Source organism: Amblyomma maculatum, chromosome 5 (assembly GCF_055883805.1).
Source record: "Amblyomma maculatum isolate TAMU_Amacu chromosome 5, ASM5588380v1, whole genome shotgun sequence".
NCBI classification, from domain to species: domain Eukaryota; kingdom Metazoa; phylum Arthropoda; class Arachnida; order Ixodida; family Ixodidae; genus Amblyomma; species Amblyomma maculatum.
In genome coordinates this window covers 160,900,755-160,926,167 of record NC_139348.1, presented here as the reverse complement: position 1 = coordinate 160,926,167, position 25,413 = coordinate 160,900,755, and the positions used below count along the sequence as shown (strand labels likewise).

At 50.0% G+C, this 25,413-nt stretch overlaps 1 protein-coding gene across 2 annotated transcripts in view; it reads left to right on the top strand.

Annotated features, from left to right (window-relative positions):
• The window catches only part of LOC146190140 (meteorin-like protein), a 60,126-nt gene extending 36,848 nt beyond the window's left edge, over positions 1-23,278 (top strand). For both annotated transcript variants that reach the window (XM_084604868.1, XM_084604869.1), the window contains exons 4-5: positions 5,302-5,358; positions 21,740-23,278. In XM_084604868.1, coding sequence (XP_084460994.1) covers positions 5,302-5,358; positions 21,740-22,053 — 371 coding nt within the window. In that variant the 3' untranslated portion in view covers positions 22,054-23,278. The remainder of the gene's footprint in view (positions 1-5,301; positions 5,359-21,739) is intronic.
• Positions 23,279-25,413: the final 2,135 nt, after the last annotated feature.

Below are 25,413 nucleotides of genomic sequence, written 5' to 3'. Positions count from 1 at the left end.
GAGCAGAAACAAATTCCTGTTTTTTTTTTTTTTTTTTTTTTTTTTTTTTCATTTCGCGGTGTCGCTTTTGAGCTGATGAACTGACTACAGGTTTGTAAGTCGTGCTTGCTGAATCCATTAGCCGTGTGGTCTTCGTAAACTTGCGGGCTATTGGAAGAGGTCACTTCAAGTGGCCGCCAAGGTCATTCCAGGGAGCGTCCAGACACGTACCCCCACAATGCAGGATGCATCTTTGCATTACCTCGTCGTCTTGGGTTACCCAAAGGCGGGTGTACCGAAAGCGTTATGTTCGTTCCGGTACCTTCAAGTATAGTGCAAACGGCATCTCAAGGTTAAAAAGCCACCTTCTTTACTAATTGTAGCGATGTGAATGTCTGATGCTCTAAAGTACAGGCTAGTATTATTTTCGTTCCGCCTGCTTGAATAAGTTATAGTTAACATTAACTAATCAGTTTTAAAATACTGCTCTCACTCAGGTGTGAAAGGCAGTTTTGTCGAGCGCACGAAAATGATCCGACCAACGTACTTTCGACGATCCAGTCTTAGAGTAGCCCTTTTATTCGAAAAAAGAAATAATAATAAAGTCCCGCTAAATTTAAGAAATATCAAGTGACAGCGCGCTCCATGCACCTCGATTGTAACTCCCTCTCAGCTACCACTGGGCCGGTATAAAACGCTGCCAAAATCGCCTCTCCTGCGCTGCTCACGACAGAGCTCGGCTTTGTTGCCATTGGTATAATGATGGAAGTATCTTTAAATTGTGAATTAAGCGCCAACTGCTGATGGCAGCGCTCTACTCTGGCAACTCGGCTGAAGCGCCGGCGCTCACCTTCATTCACAGCTTGCTTAGAGGGAGCGTTCAGACATGGAATGAGAGCAGATAGGGATCAGTGTGGATATCTGCGATTCGCTGATGACACTGTCTTGCCAAGTATAACTCTGGGGAACAACCGCAACGAATGACTAATGACCTAGACAGGAAAAGCACGAAGGTAGGCCTACAAATTAATTTGCACAATACTAAGGTAATGTTCAACAGCCTCGGGCTCTGGAAGTGGATATGATAATCGATGGTCGCTGAGGGTAACAAACTGGATTCCAAGGGAAGGAAAGCGTAGCAGGGGGCGGCAGAAAGTTAGGTGGGCGGATGAGATTAAGAAGTTCGCAGGGGTCAAGTGGATGCAACTAGCACAGAACCGGGTTAAGTGGAGAAATATGAGAGAGGCCTTCGCCCTGCAGTGGGTATAATCAGGCTGATGATGATGATGATGATGCTAGAAGAAGGAGGAGGGCAGGCACCAGGACGCCTCTGAATGCGTTTAGTACCTGGCTCTTCTTACGGTTTTCCAAGTGCCAACATGGCGCTCAATCTCTCCCGCGCGCTCCCAGTCCCTGCAAGACATTTCTTCCATGCTTGCTGATTCCATCGTGAATCTGCAACACGCTTCGCGCCTTGAGGTGAGAGGTATATATGTCGAAGACCACCAACACTGCAGAACAAGATGTATTCATAAGGGGCGTGCAGCACAGACTCGAATCACACCGTAGCTTACATTCTGTCCAAGTGCTTTTCAGCATCCTTCTGCTAAACGCCCTACAACAGAATTTACTGATTCGTCGGCTCAGTGACCCCAGTACACAACGCAACATCAATCACTAGGTTCGTGTGGGAGTATGTACTGTGCCACCACCTGGGTAGGTTTCTTGCAGCGTGTGGCATCCCTTGCTTCTGGAACCCTGCAACGATGTCCAGGGGTTCAAGTTCTGTTAACCGAGACCAGAGCACCACCCCTCCTGGTATCCAGGTGACGTCCTACGTTGAGTGAAAATGTCCATCAACTGCTCCGCATTTTCTCAAACATTGAGTACTGATTTTTTCATCCGGCTCTGCTGGGCATCTGGCTTTAGGCTCACTCTATAAAGCTTCAGCTTGCTGGCCCCAGTGCAGGGCTCTGTGGTGCCGAGGTTGGCGGTACAAGGGGAAATGAGCGGAACTTGGATGATATGTGACATTGCAGCCTTCCTCCCTGTCATAAATTTCCATGCTCAGCTTGTGAATGAAAAATCCCATTTCTGCAAAGAACATATTTTGGAAGTGAGTGAGTGAAAACGTGGAGGCTAACGAAAAGGGTTCTACTTAAGTTGCAGACAACGCAGAGGGCTATGGAACGGGAAATGGTAGGGGTAACGTTAAGGGATAGGAAGCGTGTAGAGTGGCTCAGAGAAATAACTCGTGTTAATCACATCCAGAAATCAAGAAGAAATGGGCATGGAAAGGGTGTGTAGTGCGAATACACGATGACCGGTAGTCTCTTCTAAGAGCAACAAACTGGATTGCAAGGGAAGGGAAGCGAAGCAGGGGGCGGCAGAAGTGCATGGATGAGGTTAATAAGTTCGCAGAGGTGAAGTGGGTGCAGCTAGCACAGAATCGGGTTAGTCGGAGGAATATGGGCGATGCCTTCGTCCTGCAGTGGGTATAGTCTAGCTGCTGATGATGATGAGTAAAGTATCCATTCGAATGTCTACAAGGAAAACACATGAGTGCAAGGAAGAATAATTTCGAGGGCACGGAAGTCTGCCTGAGTATAAATGCGAAAGCGTTTGTTGCTGCTACCGATCTTGAATAACGTGACGCTGTCAAATGACTGATGTGACTTCTTCACTTTTTTTGCTAGTTATCCTGCATCACCCATACACTTCACGTGGCTCCGCAATAGTGCGATCACTTTTGGCAGGTCGTCATGAATCACGTGACGTTTTGTCATGTTAGTCCGGTGTGACGTCATTTAATTTTTTCCGAGCCATCCTTAATCGCATGACTCACGTCACCACTTTTTCAAGTCCGATGATCCTGAATCGTGGGACACGTCATACCGCGACTTAGTCATGATGTTACAATTTAGTATGAAGTTACGTTTAACTCACGTGACGCTAATAAACCTTTTTCATCTTTATATTTTCGTGCCTTATGCTGCATCATAACATCTCATCACTAGTAATGATTGCGCGACCTTGTCGCGTCATACGAACTATGCTATATATGACACATTTACACTACAAATGATTGATATGGACAACATACACCGTCGTAAGACATCGCGTGATCATTTAGGCCCCGACTTCCTGTGACACAATCTGCGGAAAACTTCCGGCGACGGCTCCTGCTTCTCGCGAAACATACACGAGGCTTGCACCTTAATGAAGATCCTGAAACTGAATCCTCGCCCACTGCTTGCACGAACGATGTAAAGCCCGGCGCGTGAATAGCAGTCGCCGGGTGCAGGCATCCACCAGAGCGTATTATTGGATCGTCCGCACTTCTTTACCTTCGTCGACAGGCGTTGCTCATAATCGAAGTCGTGACCTGAAACTGTGCCAGGCTATAACGCTGACAAGGTTCGAGAGAGAAGCACCAAATAAAATGGGAAGCAAACAGCACTGGTAAATGTTGGCAGCATATCATAGGCGGGGAAGGAGCCAGCGATGTTATCGTTTACGGTACTCTCGACTGCAGACTATATATACCGGTTCGCACCATCGCTCCTTATACACACAAGAAGGCCTCCCAATAAGTCCGAACAAAGTGTATTTGTAAAAACGAGCTCAGTCAAGCTGCGTCCGCAGCAAGTGAATGTAGCAGATGAAGAAGAGGCAAGAGCAGACGAAACGCCCGCAACAAGCGAACCCGGCAGCACCAGACGACCGCAGGCGTCGGATCTCATTAGTCGTCTGCTTCCTTCTCAAGTGCTGCCGGGATGCGTGCCAGCAACGACCGTGCAAGAAAATGCATCGTGACCTGGTGACGCGGCGATGTGCTTGTTGGTTTTTTTTTTTTCCTCCTTCCAAAAAAAAAAAGGGGGGGGGGGGGGGTAGCAGCACGCTGCGAACACTGAACACGATCGCCTTGTTTTAAAGCATTAGCGCCACTATTCAGCCTGCGTGAACAGAGAAAAAGATGGAAAATAACAGCGAGGAAGGAAAGCTAGCCGGAGAAGGAGAGAGCGTATGCGAGGGGCCGTTAGAAACCGAAACTGGTTCCCCGCTTCGAAAGCGTTCGCCGGGTCCACACAACGCGCCTGTCTGTAATGCAGCGCGAAAGCCGCACACGAAGTACGCCGCAGCGGCGTCCCGATTCGTGAGGTCCTCGTGGACGTGCCTGCTTGCGCCGTGCGTGTGTGCGAGGTCAACCGGTGTGCCGGGCGCATGAAAATCGAACCAACGAACGCCTTCGGGTCGTTCCGAACGAGGTCACCGTCGTCCATCGGGAGCTTCAGCGGCGTTTGTTGTGGAGTGCGCGCGCTTTCTTGGGCCGCACACAGCGAAGCGGGCCGGCGGCGGACATTGTTGCATGGCTCTTGCCTCTTATCGGCATGTCTGGTCTTTACTTCGTCTGCATCGCTCGTGATTGGTCGTCTGCTTCCTGGACGCATTCCCCAGCTGCTGGAAAAAATGTCTAGTGGCTGTTTACCGTTTGTCCCTGCGACTGATTGGTAGTGTGCTTATTTTATTCCTGTGCATATAACATTCCGTTTCTATAGTTTCCAGTTCGCCGAGGATTTATCACACGATATAAACGTGGAGTTGTCCCCTCTCGCCAGTGATCGTTTCGACTTCTTGGAACACTTATCTGAAGCCGCCCGTTGTATCTTTCGGGCGCATTAGTGATAAGCCGCAAAATTATTCATTCTTCCACATTCCTGGCATGAAAACCAAAAGGAAGAAAAAAAAGATGTACACTATTCGAAAAGCACGGCAAATTTTCGAATTGTCGCGCCACCTGTGAGCAGAGAAATGAGACTGATGTTTGGCGCTGAAGAAGAATGAGGGGAGAATAAAGGGGGAGTGGCAATGTCGTTCATTCTTTACGTTGTCGTCAATCTGGCTTTATGTTCATTTTATTTTTGGGATTATTTTGAGCAGTTTTTCACGCATTTTATTTTATCCTATTCGGGAGAAGCTTGAGGTGGAGGGGATGTTCTGAGAAGGAAAACCGCGCATCGTGCACAAAATACACCAGCTTTGCGATTTGCGAAATCGTCGAACTCCACAAAGTAGCTTTAGAAAAAGACCGTTTGTCTTCAGGTTTTCTTCTCATTGTTTTGATGTGCGTTTTTTTTTTCTTTTCTTTTTTTTTTCAGTCAGTTACAATCAAACGGAAGGGCTGCAGCGTCAAGACGGAAATATATATATATATATATATATATATATATATATATATATATATATATATATACGTCTACTGTATAGAAATGTATGTCTCTATAACTAATGCCAATTTTCATATTTTTGTCACATTTGCAGAGTGTCGGCCATGCTCTGACAGGGAGCTGCTGCACCACTACTGCTCCAGCGATTTTGGTGAGTATACTGCGCTCGCTCCCACAGCGCTCTCACGTTGGCATGTTCGTTTTTTAATGTGGCATATGTTGTTATCTGTTCCCCTCCCTCCCTCCTCCCCTCCCTCTGCCATATGTCTGTTACCCGCTCTTCTTTCTTTTTCTTCAAAAATGAGGTCTGCTGAACCGTTCAACCATTGTAGTACAAGAAGTCATTCATATTGCCTGCTTGCAACCTTGCAGTTTTTTTTTTTTTTTCTGTTTTGCTGTTTTGCTTTACTATTGCTGCACCGATCTCTCGCAACCCACTTATGGCTATTTTGTCTGACCTGACAAAAGCTTAAAAAAAAACTATATCAACGCTAACACGATGGTCGAGCTTCCACGGCACCAACTACAACCCCGCCCTTTGCCCATTTTCCCCAGTAAATGTTTTATACTACTGCTAGGTTAATTATTAGTAGTAATAGAAGAGTTTATTGAAGCGCAATAACACTTAGGCGCCTAATACATCGATGGCCTGCTGGAAGAGCAGGCGCATGCTCTTCCTCGCCTGAATGTAACTCTGAAACTAGCCTGTTTTATGTACGTTACTGACTGCCTCATGGACGCCGGTCGTCGGGCTTTTCCAGAATGGCAGAAGCACGCTCCCAAACCTGTCTTCGCTGCTGTGTTTTAAAAGAGAAATGTCATATATATCGACAGCTCACTTTTATGGGCGCCCTCGCTGGAGCTTCGCTTCATTTCAGAAAGAAAACTGTACGAGGTTACGCCCGCTCCTTAAAGCGGATGGCAATCTCCGAGATCGTCTACTCGAAAAGGGCGGCGGCAAGCAGACGACGAAGCCACGCGTGTGCGCGCACTCTGTTCGTCTGCTCTTAAATGAACTCGCGGTGACAAGGTTACGAGAGTCGCTGCAACCACCCCCGCTATCGCGCAAAGATTAATAAAGTAAAGGGCAAATGCTTAAAAAAGCTAAGCAATGTATAGTGGAGACGTTAAGAGAGGAGCTTGCGAGCTTATAAAGACGCGCGTGACTTCTCGCGAACCCTTGTTTATGACATCTCAAAACTCCACGACGACTGCGCTTCCTTTCCCAGAGTGTCTCTTTTCACATTCTGATGAGAAAAAGAGAAAGAGAGCACACGGTGGAGGGGAGACGTTGAGCAGACGACAAACATAGCGCGAAGCAGACGGCACACTCGCTCGTGCTGGAAGCTCGAGAAAGAAAATTGAAACAATCGAGGGTAACCGCGTGGAAGTTGTGCGAGCGCGATGATAAGCTAACGGTCGTAATAAACACACAGCGAAAAGCAAGAGAAAGAAACGCGTACGGCAGTGCGACATCATCAAGGCATGCCCTAGCGAGGGGCTTTAGCCCTAGCCCCATTCGCTCTCTCAAGCCCACGCCGAGAGCCAAAGACAACAAACGCAAAGTTCATGACGTAGATAGATGTTAAAGGAGAAGGGAGCGCACCCTGGGCTCAGTCGCGGTCCCACGCTAATGTGGTCGCTGTGGCTGCTTGGAGTTGCCACGAGGGGGCGCCACACATTAATGCAAAAACAGGGGCTGTGTGCGTGGCAGTGCTGGCGGCAAGCCCCCCGAGCTACCACCGCCGTCACCGTGAGAGCCGGTGGCTAGGCTAAAAATAAAGTGCGCCCTCTCTCTTTCTATGCGTGGAATAAATGAGGAGGATGTTTCTGAAGGTCTGGGACCCAAGAAGGGTTCACACTGTACCCGTCAGAATGTGTCGCAGCTTTTCAAAGAAACAGAAGTTGGTCAGATAAAGCGTGTATGGAGGAGGTTGCAGCGGGGAAGGAGGCTTATCTGTTAGCAGACCACCTCGTGGACAGATGCGATGCAGCCCAAGAAACAGTTTCACCCCCACGCATTTTTGTCGCCAGTTCTCTAGGCCCTCGTGTTGTTGTCGGCATCGACAACAGCCAAAGCTGAAACACTGAACAGAGCCACTTCTGCTGGCGACTCGTCTTCGGAGTGCGTGTTCATGTTTGAACCTTTTCGGAGAGCAACCTTCTCCAAATTAGGCTGCGGTGGGAACAAGCTCTTGCGTGGGAATGTTGACGTCGGCAGGAAAAAAAAAAAAAAAAAAAAAAAGTCGAGGATATAGCGTATCGAGGCCGCAATATCGTTTGTGCGACAACACAGACCGCCACCTCGGGTTGTCTGCTCGTTGTTGGCATAGTATGATACCACCGACCCTCAGTGTACATATCTGGGTTTCATCTGCTGTCTCATTAGTGGAAAGTTATACTGTGTCTTGTGGAGCGATTTCAAGGGGACGGATGTATATAGGATGACTTCATTTCCAACAGAGCCAACTTTAAATCGCTCCTTGTGCAGCAAGGGGCCACTACTCACCTTTTCCATTCTACTCTCGGTGTATTTTGCTGCTGCCAACGAACGCGATCACTAGCCGCACCAGCAAAAACTGGGCCTCAGCGTCTGCCCCAGGAGACTTCCTTATACCGATCTTTTGAGCTGCTCTGTTTTGTTTACTCTGCGCCATAGCCATAATCTGGGGCAGGGGGAAGGGGGGGCGTTCACAGTGCTTAATTTACGCGCGATCAGTGCAGTGGCGACAGAACTCACACGTGCTCAACGCAGTACGTCATGCGCCATGTTGCTCTTAACAAACTACGACTGAAAATTTGCTTGGGCCCAGGAGCATCGGGGCGAAATGTAAAACAGCGGAGGAAGCCTTTGGCCTACAGTTGGCTTGGCCTGAGCGAGGATGTGTCGGTCACATCGATGCGGGCTGCTATACCTACATCCTGACACTGGGAACATCTGTGCGAGGAAAACGTAGTACCAGCCCGCCATTAAACGCTAACCGCATGAGGCGACAATTCGCGCGGTGGGATGAGGGCCGGCAAAGCATTGCCGCTCGTCGTTGTCGCTCAGGTGCCAGGTTTTTAGAAATCTTCGCGTGTTGCCCGGAAGCAGCTCGCGAGGCAGCCAATCGTAGAAGGCTTTGAGTACTCAACTTCCGTTCTAGCTTTCTTTTTTTTTTTTTTCAGCGAAGTTTGTTTTCCTAGTCCGGTTTGAGTGAATAACCTGCACACGCTCACTTCGTCTGATCCGTGCATATATGAGCGCATCGAGACAATTCAGTAAAAGCTTGGCAGGATAGTAACGGAAAAAAACAAAAGGTTAGTGTGTCTAGGCATAATTTTCGGAAGGAGCAGGAGAAAGTCACTGCTTGCAATGCAAGTCTGCATCGGAGTGTGGTAGCGCACCGCTGAGCTATGACCTTTTCTCTTTTTTTAACGCGCTGCGTTACAAGAAATTTTATCGGTTTTTATCGTACTTCATAAACGGGATATAGCGTAACTGTACTCCCCTTGACCGAACGACGAGACGGCGGTAACAAAGCAAGGCTGAAAACACTCCTCTCTGTCGCAGAGTCCCGTCGCTCCGTTCGCGGTGCATCAGCGGCAACGACAGGTGTTGGCGGCGGCGTCGCGCGATGGATCGCCAGGGATTAGAGAGATTTAGCACACCGTGGTCCGCGATCCGCTACCGTGATCCGCCGCCGCGCGTTCCACTGCGCATGCCCAGATCACTTTGATGCCGATAGATGGCGCCACATACTGGATGTCGGCACATAGACCTACCGCGTCGGAGCCAATCAGCTTGAGCGCCCCGCCAACGAGCGGTAGAGGGTTACGGTGGCGGATCGCGGTAGGCTAAACGCCTGATTCGGTTATCTGTTTATCTGCGGAACTTGCGATATGTGCCATGATCCCAGTCTATGAAGCGGAGGTCCTGTGGGACTTGTGAAACCTATCATCCATTAAACATTCGAGGAGCCTCTTTCCGCTCACCAAGGCATGCAGCCATTCTTCGAAGTAGTATACGCTTCCACTTGAACTGCACACACTCATGAGCTGAACAAACTCGCAAAATGGGTCACCGCGTGCGCATGGTAAGCGCTTTTCGGGGTTCCCACAGCTGCTTGCGTACGCACGGTTCTAGAGTGTACGCACACACTCACTTCATCTAGATTTGCACGCCCCAAAACTTGCTCCCGGCCTCTCGAATCTCCCTTGCCCTCAACTGGGCTCCGTCCCTCTTCTTGGAACAGGCGCGGAGCAGCAAGAACCAAACCCATGTCGCGTGAGAACAGTGGCTCCCAAAGGCAATCCTCCTCTCGCAACCACCGGCTGGCAAGGGGTACGCTTGCGCAACGGCCACCGTGTCATCGCTTCGAGCGAACGGAAGCCTTCCCCACGTTCCTGCCCCGGCTTCCGCGTAACCACTGCGTTGTGTACATGCCGCATTGCTCGCAAGATACACAGAGCATATATAGCTCCGGACCGCGATCGCGTTTCAGTCGTATATTTGTTAACACGGCGTCGTGGAATTTTCAAACATGGGCGCGGTGGCGAAAGTGTATCTCCATCCTAGAAGGAGGGAGAGAGAGGGCGAGGGATGAAGTAAGAGAGAAATATGCATGTCCTAAGCTTTGCGACCTCCGCCCTCGCTGTCTTCCCATGGTCCTTATGTTGCAACCTCTGCTACGTGTTGCGCTCCCCGACGTGTATGTTATAGACACTACCGCGACCATTCCCCACGTCACTTACGCATTGTGTACGACTTTCCTTTTTTTTTTTTTTTTCTCACACACTTCAGAGCGTTCCCATGGTCTGAACATCCCTGTGTGTAGTCTGCCCGGCGATATTTTGTCTCGTTTAACAGGACGCGAGTGCCTATCTTTCAGAGATGTGCTCGCGCCGAGTGTTGTAGCGCTGTTTCATTTGTCTCTTGCTGTGGCCCGCGAGTTTTCTTTCGTGCACGTCATACGTACGGTTCCCTTTGGCTGTGTCCGTTCACATTTTTTTCCCTCTCCGCCTTCGAGTGCTAAGCGAAAGCTTTTCCATCTAGCTCGCAAGTTGTGCTTGTATCCCTGGTATTCGTGCCTGCCGTATTTTACTCGACCTTGGCCGAAGAAACAATACTGCGGTATGGTGGGGCGTTGTTTCGTGCGCAACCTTGACCGTTTTCACGCCGTTTCCTCAGTCACACTCGATGGCTCGTTCATGGCAGCGGTCAGTCTATCGCGCTAATAGTAAACGCATTTCAGTGGGTGACGTTTATGGTCATTGTGTAGTAGCCGGACTTCGTTCAGGGTGTTCTTTTCGGATCATCACTGTGCTTTGTGGCACATGGTTGTGCAGTCGAACCCCGGTAGACCGAACACGAAGGGGACAACTTAAAGCGGAAAGTTGGGCTAGTTGGTGATCTTTAGTGCATTGAATCTAAATGAAGGGGACACGAAATCTCTGTATCGAAAATCGCATGTGCGATAGATCAGATAGTTTTGAATCTTGAAGCAAGAATACAGTACACCCACGCAAGTGACACCCTTCTAGAAGTGACGCTGTCTATGCGCATGGCAGCAGTGTGGCACGGAACATAAGAGACTGAAGGCTGCCCTCAAGCACACCTCGTCACGCGGTATCCTAGCGCTGCCACCAGGTTCCCAAGGCTGCGGCTGACCCGTCTCTGTACACACACACACACACACACACACACACACACACACACACACACACACACACACACACACACACACACACACACAAAATAAAAAAGATAGCGTCGTTAAGAAAAGCCCCACTCGTAGAAATGCAACGCCTCGTTCCATATACCGAATGCTCCCCCTAATGAGAGTTTGGTAAAGACAAACAACTTACCTATATTTTTGCATATATTCTGACTGTTCGATATAAACAATAATTCGATATATTCGGACTCCCGTTTTTTTTTTCTGCGGGCGTTGTTTTTATTTAAATTATCAGATGCACAGGCTTATACACACGTTCAGTTATTGAATCTGGTACGTCCATCTGCACACTTCCCTCTTGCTTTGTCACCATTTCTTATTTTCAAGCTCTCTGTCTCGTTCTCTGTGCTAAATATGGAGCACAACGGCTTGTGGATTCGTGGGCTTATACCGATATATTCTCGGAGGTATTGAGTCTGAGGTTTAAGGTGTGGATTTTGTAGCGAAAGCTACTGCGCTAGGTTTTCAAACCGTCGGCGTGGCACCGTGGCAGCGCGTTGCCTAGCAACTGTCACGTGGTATAGACCGAGAGCTGGGCCGGGAGTTCGTGCCGTAGGCATGGCACGGCGACCGTATGCTCCGCGGCGCGTCGCGCCGTTCGATAATCACGTGATGCGAGGAGGTATATAATATACGGGTAGACAGCTGAGACGCTGGCAGTAGGGCGATGGAGCAGGAGGCTGGCAGAGCACCGCCGAAATGAAGCCTTGCGAAAACGTCGGTCTGAAGATACAGAAGGAGGAGAAGAATGACAGGAGACGAGGCGTCGAGTGCTGCTGCCCAGGCCAAAGCCACTGCTGCGAGTGCCCAGACTGCCCTAGCCGTAGTGGCTAGCGGGTTGTCTAGCCGTGCCGACCGGGAGCTGGTTCTCCTTACGGGGGACTTTAATCTCAGCGTGATCCTGCATTCATCGAGGGTGCGGAACAGCGGTTTCTACTGGAGTTGAGCAAGCAGCAACCAGCCACTACAACGCAGTGGGGAAGTAGCCTGGACAGCGAAGCATTGTAGATTCAAATCATGTAATTGAAAGGGTGGAAACTAAGTCTCACTGATCATAGGAGTGTCTTCATTGAGTTTAAGGCGTTGCCTAACCTGTGTGCTCCACTATAAGCTGAACCTTAGCGTAGCCAGGGGGCCGCATCTTTCGCTACACCATTAGGCTTAACCGTAGTTAAACCAGATTTTTGGTCGATGTGCTTCTCTTAGTGTTAAGCGTTGTTTTATGCGGATCTTGAAAAAAAAAACAAAATCCTTAACATACCGCCTAACAACCTAAACAAAGGACGCAGCCTGTCCAGTCCACATGAATGGATGTGCGAAAATAGCCCGTGGTACCTCTTCAAAAGAGAATCCATAAATTTCTCGATCCTCGCCACGCTAGGTATTGCACCCGTGACATCCTCTCTTTCCTCCACTCGCTAAAAGGTCACGTGTGACTCCTAGCGGGCAACAGGTGCGGCTCACATACCCACCATAGCTCTCACTCGGCGAGAACAGGTGACCGCCGTCAGCGATCCCGAGAAATCTCGTTCTCTGATCACGATCTCTCCGAGGTCTCGCGAGAGGAGACGGGCGCGTGCTTGATTGCCGCTTTAAATGCGGCACGAGGATGCTGACCCCGGCCGCAGCTGACCGAAGACGGTGCGGCATCATCATGAGTGGCGTTTAAGTGTCCCGCCGGCCCACACAAATGCCTCTCCCACACAAGGCCAAGCAAGCATCCCCCACCCCCCAATGCAAATCAACCGCCGTCAGCGCGAGCTCGGCTCGCCAAAGAAGGGCGGCCGACGCATCGTATCACCCTTGCGTGGACGAATGAAGTGGACGAAACGCAGTGAAGCGCAAGCAAAGCCGGAGTTGCAATGGCGGCAGACGAACAAGATGTATGCAGACGGAAAGAAGAGACGGACCAAGCAAGAATAAAAAGCGCAGACGACGCGAACACGCGCGCGCGCGTGCCCGCGTCTTGGCTGCGTTGCCGGGCCGGAAACCGGTTGTTGCCGGGGGTCAGATTAGGCCTAAGTGCAAGCATGCAAGAAAAGAGATTGGGACGCCGCGCTGGCGTCGGCTTGTTGGGTTGGTCGGTTGAGCTCGGAGAGAGGTCATGCGGCGGCGGGGGGTCAGGGGTCAGCTGCACGCGACTTTCGAAACGTCACGAGCGCGCCGCAGGTGTTCTCGGCCGGCGTCGCCCGCACAGCCGCGGCTCTGCGCCACTCCCGAGTCGCTTAAAAGAGGGATGCTTACCGTGCTGGTTCTAGTATCCGAAGCGACGGTGTGGAAACGGAGAACGCCCAGCGAGAACCTTCGCAGCGCACGCCGCCAAGAAGAGGGTTGCGGGCGGCGATTATAAGCGTGGGCACGAAACAGATGGTAAGGAACCCGCCTGGTTGGAATGGACGCGCTGCTGTATAAATCCAGATTTTTGCTCCCTCCCCCGCCATCCGCGTTGTACAAGTCACGGCCGTCTATTCCCTCACCGTGTCCTATGACTTGAATCCTGCTGCTGCGATCATGAGTCGGCATCGTTTGTCCGAAACTGGAGTTCATTTTTGGCGCCATCGGCTCGTACCGTGTTTTGACAGCAAGCGTGCCAAGCATTGAGCTACAATTTAGTACTTCTCTCATGCAAGGTATACCACCCTGAAAAGGGATGTATTATTATGCGGACAACTCGGACGTGACGTCGCTAGCTCAGTGACGTCATATTGTGGGAAGATTCGAAGATTGCGGGAATAGGATGATCTATGGAAGGAGTTCAGTGAGAAACGCATTTGTCCGGTAGTAAGCACGTGGTTATAGACTGTGCTATACTTGACAGTGATGGTTATAATTAACCGTCTGTGTCATCCGAATTGCCACCACACCGCCGCTTAGCAGGCAGTCCCCATCACCAGCGAACACGGTCAATGCGAATTCACCGTCTCTCGGTGGAGCCCAACCTTTAATTACATGCCAAATAAATTCTCGGTGATGCGGGGCGGTTCGTAGAAAGCAGTTTATTCACGCGCCGTTGCACCTGGGGGTGAAAAACCACCGCGCACACACCTCGCCCGTAGTTGCACCGCGGCTGACTAATCTGGGATTCCAAGGGAGTTCAGCCGACCGAGGCACTGTGGACGGAGTCCGCGACACGCCCCGTCCCTCGCGCCGATGGAACAGAAACGCAGGCGCGGGTTTCTTTGCAGGCGTGCAACTTATCTCGAGGAGTTGCACGTTGCCTGGGCGGCCGCAGCCAGCATCAGGGAACACTGTAGCCATGAAACATTGCTCTTTCTTCAATAAAGCAAAACATGACGTAAGAATAAAGGGTTTCACTGGGGACCGATCTAAGTTGCTTTGCTCTGTGGGTTAGATTACGAATTCTAACGACAGATGGGCAGGTGGGATGAAGCCTTTTAATAAGATAGGAGGGAACGAAAATAAGCATAGCCTTCGTCAAGAGTGCAAAGTCGCGCAGTGGTTACGGCGCTCGACTACTGTGCCTAAGGACGCGGGATCGAATTCCGGCCGCGGCGGCAGCTTTTCGGTGGAGGCGAAAAGCAAGGCCCCCGTGTCCTGTGCGATGCGAGTGCACGTTAAAGAACCCCAGGTGGTCGAAATTTCCGGAGTTCTCCACTACGGCGTCTCTCATAGCCTGAGTCGCTTTGGGACCCCACAAACCAAGCCAAACCAAAAGTGTAATGTCCAGGTGGTCTGCTTCTGTGCCGTGTAGTGGCGCTGATTTAGCATTAGTAGACGTCCTTCCCATTTGGTTGGACAAAACATCGCTCACCAACATTGGAAATGCAATACAAGCCGCACAAAGGGGCTCTGAGGCAGACCCACAGGGATCCGTACACTTTTGACGAAAACTTTACATGTGTCGCCATCACCTTCCGATTTCACACGGGAGCTTACGTTTCTTTTCTTTCTTTCTTTTTTTTTCTCTGTTACACCGCAATTTACAGAATGCGATCTCAGACTCACTCTTACATCACGGCCTTGAATCGAATGGCGGGAAAATTTCTATATATATATAAAAACAAAAATTAGTTGCAGCTTTCCTTCTTTCCCCCTTTAAAGATGTACACACGTAGCTTGTGAACAGGAAAAGGGGATGATGAGCACGTAAGCCATATTTCTTATGTGTTAAAGCCACGCATGGTTCACTTGCGCAAAAATTATTTTGTCCACGTGAGGAATCAGCTAGATCTCTGTTTGATGGCTGAGCTTCACATGGGATGATGTAATTGTATAGCTTAGAATAAAGTTTTAAGACGAGATTCGACCAATTAACCAATAAACGTTTCCGCCACCACCACCTCCGACATACTCAGTGCGTGTGAACGCTAAAGGAACACGGGAGCAAGAAACGTTGTAGTATGCACAACACAGTGCGATAATGTAGATTGTGAGAAGCACTTGTTTGAACAAATAATTAGAAAAAAGTTGTACAGTGCACAAGTGTTGAGTATGAAAACTATGTCTTTGTGTGACTCAAGGGCATACCGAGCGAATGAGTGGGCGGTGCGAACGAGGTGCAATAACGCTATCGCGTTCCACTCTTGAAGGCGAAGCTTAAAGGTCCCCAGAAAGGGGTCACCAAGAAGGGTAAACAACGCCATAACACTGTTAGTTATTGAACCACCAAAAATTTTCGATCTAGCTTCTGCAACACCAGAGATATCGGCGATTAAAAATGACCCTTCCAATTTTCCCCCTCAACTCGTACGCCGAAGGGAGCCATAAAAAAACAAAGAATACAAGCAAGTTCAAAACTCCGCCCAGACATACGTCACTTCGACGAACTTCCGGTTGCCGCGCGCTCGCTCGCTGGCGTACTCGCGCCAACCCGTCCTCGCTCGCACACGCCAGAGGAGTTCGCCAGTTCGCGCAGCGACGGTTAGTGTAACCGCGAACCCGTGGTTATCCTATGTTACACGGCGGACCAAACCATGGTTGCACCACTAACCGCGGTTACCGCAAACCGAGCTTGACGACCTCGGTTTGCGTCGTTAACCGAGGTTATGACGGCGTCTGTTGACGGAAGCTACTCGTTGGCGCCCGAGTGCGCGAAACGTACGAGCGGGTCTGCTTCACAAAGTTATTCATTTGCCCACTGTATCACGTTTAAAGATCGATGTATAGATTATGGTGCCTCCCGATGCCTTCGATTACGGCCGACAGCGCAGCGACTGCGTACTGAAGCCTTGTCGTGCCTACAGTATCGTTTGAACGGCTTGTTGCTGAGCAGAACGCCAAAAAAATACGCGGCCTTAGCTATGAAAGTACACGAGTTTGCAACGCTTGCAGCACGGGATGCCGCGAGCAGGCTGAGGTACGTTACACAATTACCGCGGGGGTGGAACGTGCGAGCGCGGCGAACGCCGGCGCCGTGCGTGACCGTCCCCAGTCGTCGCTAGGCCTATTGTTTCGCTTCGAAGCCGCGGCGGTCGACGCTTTGGAACATGATCAACGCTGTCGTAAATCGTCTACTTATGAAACTGCGCCTTATAGTGATTCCTATCCTGCCATAGTAAAATAATTATAGGATTAACTCTGCCGACGCATAGCTAGTACGAGCAGATCGGATCAGCCGAAATGCACCAGCGGCAGCTGGCTTGAGCAGAAACTAGCTTGTATCACGGCTATCGCTCTTATCAGCAATTTGCTGCTGGTCAGCGAACCTCACGAGAGCTTCATACTTGATATTCGGCTCAGTATTCCATACGCCAACAAATTTTAGCACGCTTTATTTCGGACATCGGCGCTAACGATCCGCCGTGTCGTTCGCGAACGGTATGCGGGAGGAGGGGCCACAGCGGCGGTGTTTACGGCGGTCAAGGAGGTGCTGCCATCGTGCGGTGCTTGACCGTGCTGTTGACGCCTCGTCGGACGACACTCCGATACTCCTGAAACCACGTTATATAAATAAGATATTTGTAAATGCAGCTTCGTTCTGCCGATCCCTGCGTCGCTTCGGTTGTTGCACTTAATGGGCAATGGCCACCTAACCGATAAGGGCGGCGAGCTGTAACAGCCCGCACAGAGTTCGAGCAGCGCACGAGCAGACGACTTTCGCAGCTACCGGAAGTGTGTTCGTGACGTCATGGTTGCAGTGACCGAAGCGAATGGCAGCTTCTAGCAAGCCTTGCCAGTCAACCGACCCGTGACGTCACGGGATTAGGAAATAGTTCCATGCGACACCGCCAAGCGACATTTCCTCTGCCCGCGAATTTCAAAAAACGCTGTTTTTAAAAATTAATAATAAATCGCTGGCTTTGTTCCAAGGAGTTATACTTTGCGTTAATGCTCAAAAGGATGTGTTCTACGCACTGAACACGTTTATCAGTGGTTTCTTGGGGGCCGTTTCCGTGGACCTTTAAGCGTCCTCCAAATTTTTATTTTCATCGTTATTATAATAGCACAAACAACAAATTTAACTTTGGCAGGGATTGCAGTTTCGGGGAGTTGATGGTTAAAAAAAAGCAGCAAAAAACGCAGGACGAGCGCTGAACTCACAATAAGGCTTTGTTGATATAACCTGGAATGTATAAAGGAAGAAAGGCATGAGAGGTGAAAACATGACTGCGCGCTAAACTGAAACCGCCAAGAATCACACACAAAAAAAGAAAAAGACTGGTTTGCTGACACAACCGCGTGGCTTGGTCTTTGTGTGCGTATAACACCTATGTTGTCTTTGTCAAATAACATCCGACACATACCCACACGGGGAATCGGCAAAGGGCAGCAGAGAAATTGTTTGATGCATACTTGCATGTCTAAAGTGGTGTCATGACAGAACAGTATGTACTTTTACTCTCTTATGTGTTCTCTTTCTTGTGCTCAGTCTGCTTCGCGCTGCAAACATGTAATGTGACAACCAAGTTGCAGTGCCCTGCATAACCTTTTCGTTTGGTTTACCGACGTCTTTTAAAGCAGTTGTTAAAGGCGTGGCAGGTTGATAAAAAATTACGCCATAGTCAATTTCCGCGTAATTCTCCGTCTGCGAACCTTTTTGGGGCCGGTGTTCGTGACAAAGCGGCTTTTCGTAAAGAAAAAACCTCGCTTCACCAGTATTTGCCTTTCACTTAGCTCCAAGGCACCGCTTCCGCTGCGAAGTCGGCCATCTGTGGGGTTCTGCTGAGACCATCAGCGCGGTGAAAGAAAGCGAGAAATCCTAACTTAACGCGTTTGGTTCTTCGCCATTTCAGTTCGTGTGTGATGCTATTTTACTTCATTCCATATCTTTGCGAGACACCACCCTCTCATTCCACATCCTGAGACGTGTCCCGCCCAGACGCCGACTCACGACGACATACCGTGGAAGTGTGCTCTATCTCTCTCCCCCACACACTCTCTTCCTCTCATGGAAAAAGGGCGTCGCCGAACGGATACGCAAACACGCGCGGCGAGCCACTCGAAAAGCACAAGACACAAGGAGGAATACTGGTAAAGGAACGCGCGCGAAATCTTCCTAGAGCGCCCCCGCCCAAACTCCCCGTCGCCATCGTCAACAGCAAATAGCGGCGCGCGCGCCATCTTCCGCCCTCGCCGAGAAGCGCAAGCCAACACAAATATAATGCGAGCAAAGAGAGACGAACATCCCCCGAGTGACCTCCCCTCCCCCCACTTCCACGCCACCGCACAGTCTCGACGCCCCTCACTCAAGCGCGCGCTTTTCGCTTCACAAAGGACGAAAACCGATGGTTCCGAGCCCGGTTTGAGACAGATTCACGAACGTACCGCGCGGCGCCCCTCTCCGTCCCATCCCGTCTTGTCTGCGGACTGCAAATAACGCGGCGTGCAGCAAAGGTTTGTTGTTCGAAAGGGGCGACGCCTAGCGGTGAACCGCCCTGCTGCGGACCGGCCTGCCCAGGCGGCAACGGCGTCGTCTGCTGCGGTTGTGTTTGTTTTCGTCTGCCTGAAACGAGTCGTCTGCTCGAGCGAGCACAATGCTCGAGACCTGTTGGAGGGAGCACGCCAGCGCGCTGGGCTCGAAGAAAAAAAGAAAAAAAAAAAAGCTCTTCGGGGATGGCGGCGTCTTCAGAACGTGCACACAGTCATTATGGGACCACCATTCGGACCCCGAGCTTGGGGCATCACTCGCGAAACTTTTTACTTATTTCGAGTTTCCACCGGTCCCCCTGAAAAGAACGGTGCGCATTCACGGTGCCCTGGAGAAGAGAAATAAATGGAGCGGCACGGTTGTGTCGATGACTGGAAGAAGCTTCGACTAGTTTCTTGCTCGTTTTTGAATTATAGGTCCTGCCAGTGGTTTCTGCTTATCTTTGTCGCCGCAAGCTCGTTGGCTCCTAAGTTAGGCGATCATACCGATAAACTAGACGCGATTTGTGAATATGTGCGCATGTCTAGCTGTTAACACTTCCTTGCAGTTTTTTGCTGCTTGCAACTTCACACACGCCGACGCATTGGAAATTCATACCGCGATTCTTAGTCGGCAGTTTCGCCTCGTAGGTGTGCTGTTTCCTACGTCGTTTACGCCCGCCTAATAGTACGACTTCTGAGACAACTTAAGGTTTGCAAATCGCTTCATCTGCGGTGATAATATAAAACGAATAGTTCTAGATAAATCGTACGTGACACCTAGCGTCACTTGCTGAGTTCCAAGCTCACGTGCAGCTGCGGGCACTATAGCCTTGGAAAAGTGGCGACAGAGGATGCCTTGGCTGTAGTCTTGAGTTTCCAGGGGATTGAAGGGCCGGGGCTCAAGGCGCATTATAGGAGAGGGGAACTTCTTAACCGAATGCCCAAAGAAACAACTGGCAGATCCTTTCTTGTAGTCAGTTTCATTCAGAACATGCATTGAAAGGACAGAACTACGACATCAGGCATGCAGATGGTGATGCAGAAGACCATGCATTGGTTGGTTGGTTGGTTCACAGGAAGGGAAAGGCGCAGTATCTGTCACACTTGCTCTGTGGACACCTGAACCGCGCCGTAAGGGAAGGGAGGAAGGTAGGAGTGAAAGTGGAAAGAGAGAAAGGGGAGCTGTAGTGGAGGGCTACGGAGTAATTTCGACCACCTGGGGATCTTTAACGTGCGCTGAAGACCATGCATGGATTTCGAAATGCGCCTTTGCTTACACGTGCAGACTTGGGCCTGCGGAATGTCATTTATAACTTCAGCAAAATCCCTAGTTCAATGGCATAGCCGTCTTTAGAACGCCCCACCTGCCTTTCGCATTCTCGAGGGCCTACGGGTCGGGTCGCCATTGAAAACGGAAACCCCGTTCGAAGCGCACTGCCCGCGATGTTCACTGACCCGTGCGGACGCGACATCACTTCCCGCCTAGACAGGAGCCTCCCAGTGTTGCGACTACATGATGGTTCCCGAGTCTCGGGCGAAGCACGAACGGGAAACCAGAGACACGGCTTGGATTCAGATCATTGTAGCTAGCCTTTGCCATGCGTGTTACTACCCAAGCTGTATGACCCAGACAAGCCATCGAGGAGGGGGAATGGGGCTCGCGATAGATGGCGCGCTGCTCATAGAAAAGTCCTACCCAGCTAGCCCAGGCCATCTCTACAGTGGCCGCTCTGTGGGATTAAAGCTCCAGACCATGAAAGAGCCGAAAATGGGGGCGGGGCTGTGGAATGAAAAGGAGAGAAAGCGTGGGAGTTGTTGCTCACTGCCCTCTGCTGGTGTCCAGCGCATACTCAAGCGAGCAGGGTCAAAAAGCAACGGCGCGTTGTACGAATAAGGGTAGGAGACAAGCCTCTTTTCACGCTGTTACCTTTTTCCCCTTCTTTCATCCAGGTGGGGTCAGCACAGAGAATTCACATAGCAGACTCTCGGCCTGGACCAGCGGGGGGCAGAGCTTTTCGAACCGCCGTAACCGGGACGACACACTCGAATCGCTGCGCAAACGCCGAATCTGTTGACTGAATACCGCCAGCGGATTATCCCGCCGCCTGCGCCCTCTTTTCGCTCTTGTGTGCACAGGAGGTGGTGAAAAGGACTGCGCGGGACACGTCGTATTTTTTCCTTATCTCCGTCTTCTCTCGCGCTGAGTTGCGGAAGCTGGGCGCCCTTTCACTTTTCAGGGCTTCGCTCCTGCACCGCGTTCGTTCCGTAGTCGCGGAGGGCTCTGGTCTGAGTCGGCGCACAAAGGCCTGGTGGTGGAAACGAGTGACATCTAGTGGTCCTGCTTAGCATAACCACAATAGAGACATCCGATCAGACTGGTTCGACCTGGGGAAGGCCTTCGGTCATTAGCCTTCGGAATATATGTGACGAAGTGGCTGGTCTGTTCCTTTGTTAGGGCTCGCTGAGGCAGTGTAACCAGGCGTCGGCATCCCGACAGACGGGCCCTCGATTATTAAACTTCTTTGTGGCGTCGTGGGCGTTGCTATAAGCACGCTTTACGTCTCTCAAATGTGTGTGCCGAACAATGACATCTAGGGTTTTAACGACGGAAGTATGGAACGTTTACACGCTTGATGGCGTTAAGGACGCGGTCTGGGTTCGATTCTGTCGGTTCAGCTTACTGCACGGGGCGATGTGGGTGGAACTGGTGCGCGCATAGATATATCATTTTTTTTATTTATTATTCGCGATGATCCACATGATGGTGTATACGACCGGGATTGCGATTTCAGTAAGTATAGAGTAAGGGCCGCCTCTCAATGGCTGCAGGTCTTGTGCAAAGCAAGCGGTATACGAGCCAGCTTTTTTCCTGTTATCTTCCAATGTATGGTGTTCTTCAATTTACAGCGCTTTCCAGCCATCGAAACCTACAGTCACTGCTTGTATATATCGGGTCGCGGTTATTTCGGTGTTCAGTAAAATATATATTCTTTTCTTTTCCCGCAGTTGCTGAAGGAGTGGTCACCTCATTGCGGCACTTGCACCGGCGTGACATCACCGAGATCACAGTGTCCGCGGCGCGCGTCCATAGGGACTCAAGCGAGGAGCCCGCCTTCCTGCCGGGTAGCAACAGAAAAATGGCGGCCGTCTTGCAGCGCCCTCTCAAGTGCGGCACTCGCGCCGGACGCGGCCATTTTATGTTCATCGGAGTGCGCATGCTGGGCAAGCCCACGCTGAGGTGTGCACCCAGGCTCCAGTACTGGAGGAAGCTGAGGGACCGTGCCATCAGGGACGGGACGAGCATGTGTACACTACTCTGATTAGTGCCCGTGCCAAAAAGAACTCTGCTTCTGTGAGATGCGTGCTGCGCCTAAAGTGACTGACGTTCGTTACTGGAGATGACGCCTGCTTCCAGAAGACACGGTGTGCTTCTTGCTGCACTGAAATGAAGTTGCTCTTTCCGAAGGGGCCGGGATGTAGACGTGATGTGTGCTTCTAGAAGTGGCACCTGCTTCTGGATGTGCCTACTTTGAAAACGACGTTTGCAGACGACATGTGCTTTCAGAAAGTGCCGTCTGCTCTTGGAAATCGCATTTGCTTCTGCTAGTGATGTATGCTTTTCACAAGCTCGATGAGTTTCTCTTCCCCGTGACGCCGCTGTGTATTGTGAACTGCACCCGCATCAAGAAACGCTGGCTTGGTTGTTACGATTGTTTGAAGTTTATGCGCTTATATGTTCCGCGTTACAGAGACAACCCTCCTAGGGGAAACACTGATAGAAAGCCATAATGGCTTAACTCTCACGCAATCTCGGTACAATATTCACCTCTCTTATACAACCAAGGCATGCTTCAAAATCCCCTGAGAAGAATGATGCAACATCGCATATGCCATGGCAGATTACGAATCGCTGACCGAGCGCCGCCGCTTCCAACTTTGGCGCTAGTGCAGCGGCGCGGCCAGCTACTGTTAAGCCTAACACGTGTGAGTGCCAAAGGTGCTGCTGTCCCAGAGTGCCAGATGTCGCCTGCTTCCTCAATGTGCGGACGACCGGAAAACCACAAAGTGCAATGCCAGCCTGTAAATAGTCAAGTGCACAGGTTCTCATGTAAATAACAAAAGCGTGGCTCGGAGAAAACACTTTAGAGATGCGTGAGGTGATGAAGGGCTTTTTCCTTTTAACGCTTGCTTGGCAATATTGCTGATCTCTCATTGTTTTGCTGTTCTGGAATGCATCGAAGGAAATTAGCTGTGGCAAGGACGTTTTGAACTGCGTTTGTTTGGAATCTGTGTTGTCAATGCTTGCTTTGCTGGTTTTTATGCCAACTGGGTCATTTGTTTTTCGTGTGACTATATTTGTCATCAGTCTAAGAAGCTAAAGGAAAAGCTTGTCATCAAACCATTATGTGCTGCAATTAGAGGAATGAAAGCAGCTGAATTGTCTGGTTTGCAAAAAAAAAAAAAAATGTGTAGATATGAACGGTTATGTACAGCGTTCTGTACCATATTGTAGATAGTCGAGAATAAAGTATGCGTTGTTGCAGAAAGTCCGCTCGCATTTTATTGTGCTTTGGCGCTCACTGGCCAACTTGCGCGCTTCCCACTTGAGATAGATTTTGTTCCCCCTATTGTTCTTAAATAATTTGTATTTGGGACGGTAATTCGTGCAACGTGACAGAAACAATCCCTTTATGTCATGACAACTTATTCCGCAGGATAACAAGTTTGCTGCAGGAAATCGAGATTTCAGAAAGAACAATTGGAACACCTTTGAATATGTTAACTACTAGCATATAGCTAAAACCATGCGCCGCTGTGATCCCGAGCCGAACATATATCTGCACAGCGTACAACTGTTTTCCGCTTCCGCCGAGTTTACCGAAGACACTCGGCATGTATTGGCCGCTAATGTCAATCAACTTTCGTTTATTAATGCACTAAGGCCGTAAGCATAGCCTTACCAAATGTTGCTTTTTTTCCCTTTTTTGGCGAGTTCCTTCGTCCCGCTGCTCGAGACCACGTGCCATTATAGTAACACGGCAAAACATTAATACTTGTGTCGAGGTACGACGGCCCAGTGCAATTCAAGATTAAATATGGGTATGAAAAAAAATGACAAAGGTTCAACGCAGCTGAACCAAATATTGAGCGAAAGCATTAGCTGCGGGTGACTGAGCGTTCTTCTTCCTCAGCCCACGTGTAAAGCCCCGCTTTAACCAAGCCGTATGAACGTGCCTTAGCGGCCTATAGACCCTTTACAGCGCGAGCGCATGGGCGTTGCCATATTTGATCATGTGACCCTTCCGCCATCGCCGGCCTTCGGGCCTTCTGGTTTGACGGTATAGTTCACTATATTTGACGGCTTTCGGCGCGCTGGTACTTGGTTGCACGGTGCGGCGTACCCGCTGTCGCTGGGGGAAATGAGCTTGTGGACAGCCAAAAAAACTTCATGTGAATGCTCATAGTGTGCGTGTAGGTGCTAAAAAATGTTTATTTTAACCACATATTTAATTTATTGCGTCCTCTAACTGTCTGCATTGGCTAGAAGGTTTCAACATACCGTCAGCCATCAACTCATTTTTTTTTATTTTTTTATCAATTCCCTCTCTTGTGGAAAACATTTTCTGTAAAAGTGAATAGATTAGAAACTGATTATCCCCTTAAGCGTTTAAAATTTTCTTGCACAAAGGGCAAACGCATGTTCAGACCGTGCTAACTTAGACGAATTATGAATGTTCACCATTTAACACTGTGCACAACATTTACTGCTCAATATGGACGCGCGTGTAATCCCCGACAATTGATAAAGTATAATTTTACCTCCTGTAAACGTTCTGGCTTCAAGAGACTATTACGCTGCGTGAGGGCCGCATCAGGCGCTCAGCGGCATTCACCGGCCATGTGCTTGGGCAAAAGTGACTGAAATCTGCATCGGAATTCAGAACCCACAGTAGGCAACCCAAGCAAGTGGTAATATAAAAAAATCTTATCATGGTAAATTTCGTCATTGGTCCGTGCATTAGTTTTATAAAAGCAGCAGTTTTTACATGTATTGCAGCAGTGCTTGTCTAATTAAAGTTTGTGGGGTTTAATGTCCCAAAGCGACTCAGGCTATGAGTGGAGAGAAATTCCCACCCCCAGGGTTTTTTTAACTGATATATCGCACAGCACACGGGCGCATGGGTTTTCGGCTCCATTGAAAAGCAGCCGCCGAGGCTGGGATTCGATACCACATATCTTGGGAACAGTACCTAATTAAAGGGCCACTGTCCAGGGAAGAAAGACCCTTTTAAGCAAAGGAGCCCAGTGTTTCGAACAGGTACCGGAGATAGTCTGTGCAAAATGCTACAGTGACACGCGCGCCGCAAAGCATCGAAAATACAATTCAAAGCTCTCTCATGTTCTCCTCTGGGAAGCCAGCTTTCCCGTTTGCTGCGCTGGCCCGACGGGCCACAGTGATGACGTACGTACCGGGAACGATGTCCATTAGTCCGTCTCGCTGACTGACGGGAGAAGGATGGGTGTCTACCGCTCGCAGCGCGCTTTTACCTCGCCACGACCAGACAATCCAGCGACGCACGCTCCCTCGACCGTTTTTTTTTTTTTTTTTTCGCGCTCGCGGAGAGCCACGCCCCACCTCCCGCCAAACGCGGAGGAGGAAGGGGAATTTGTATAGCGGA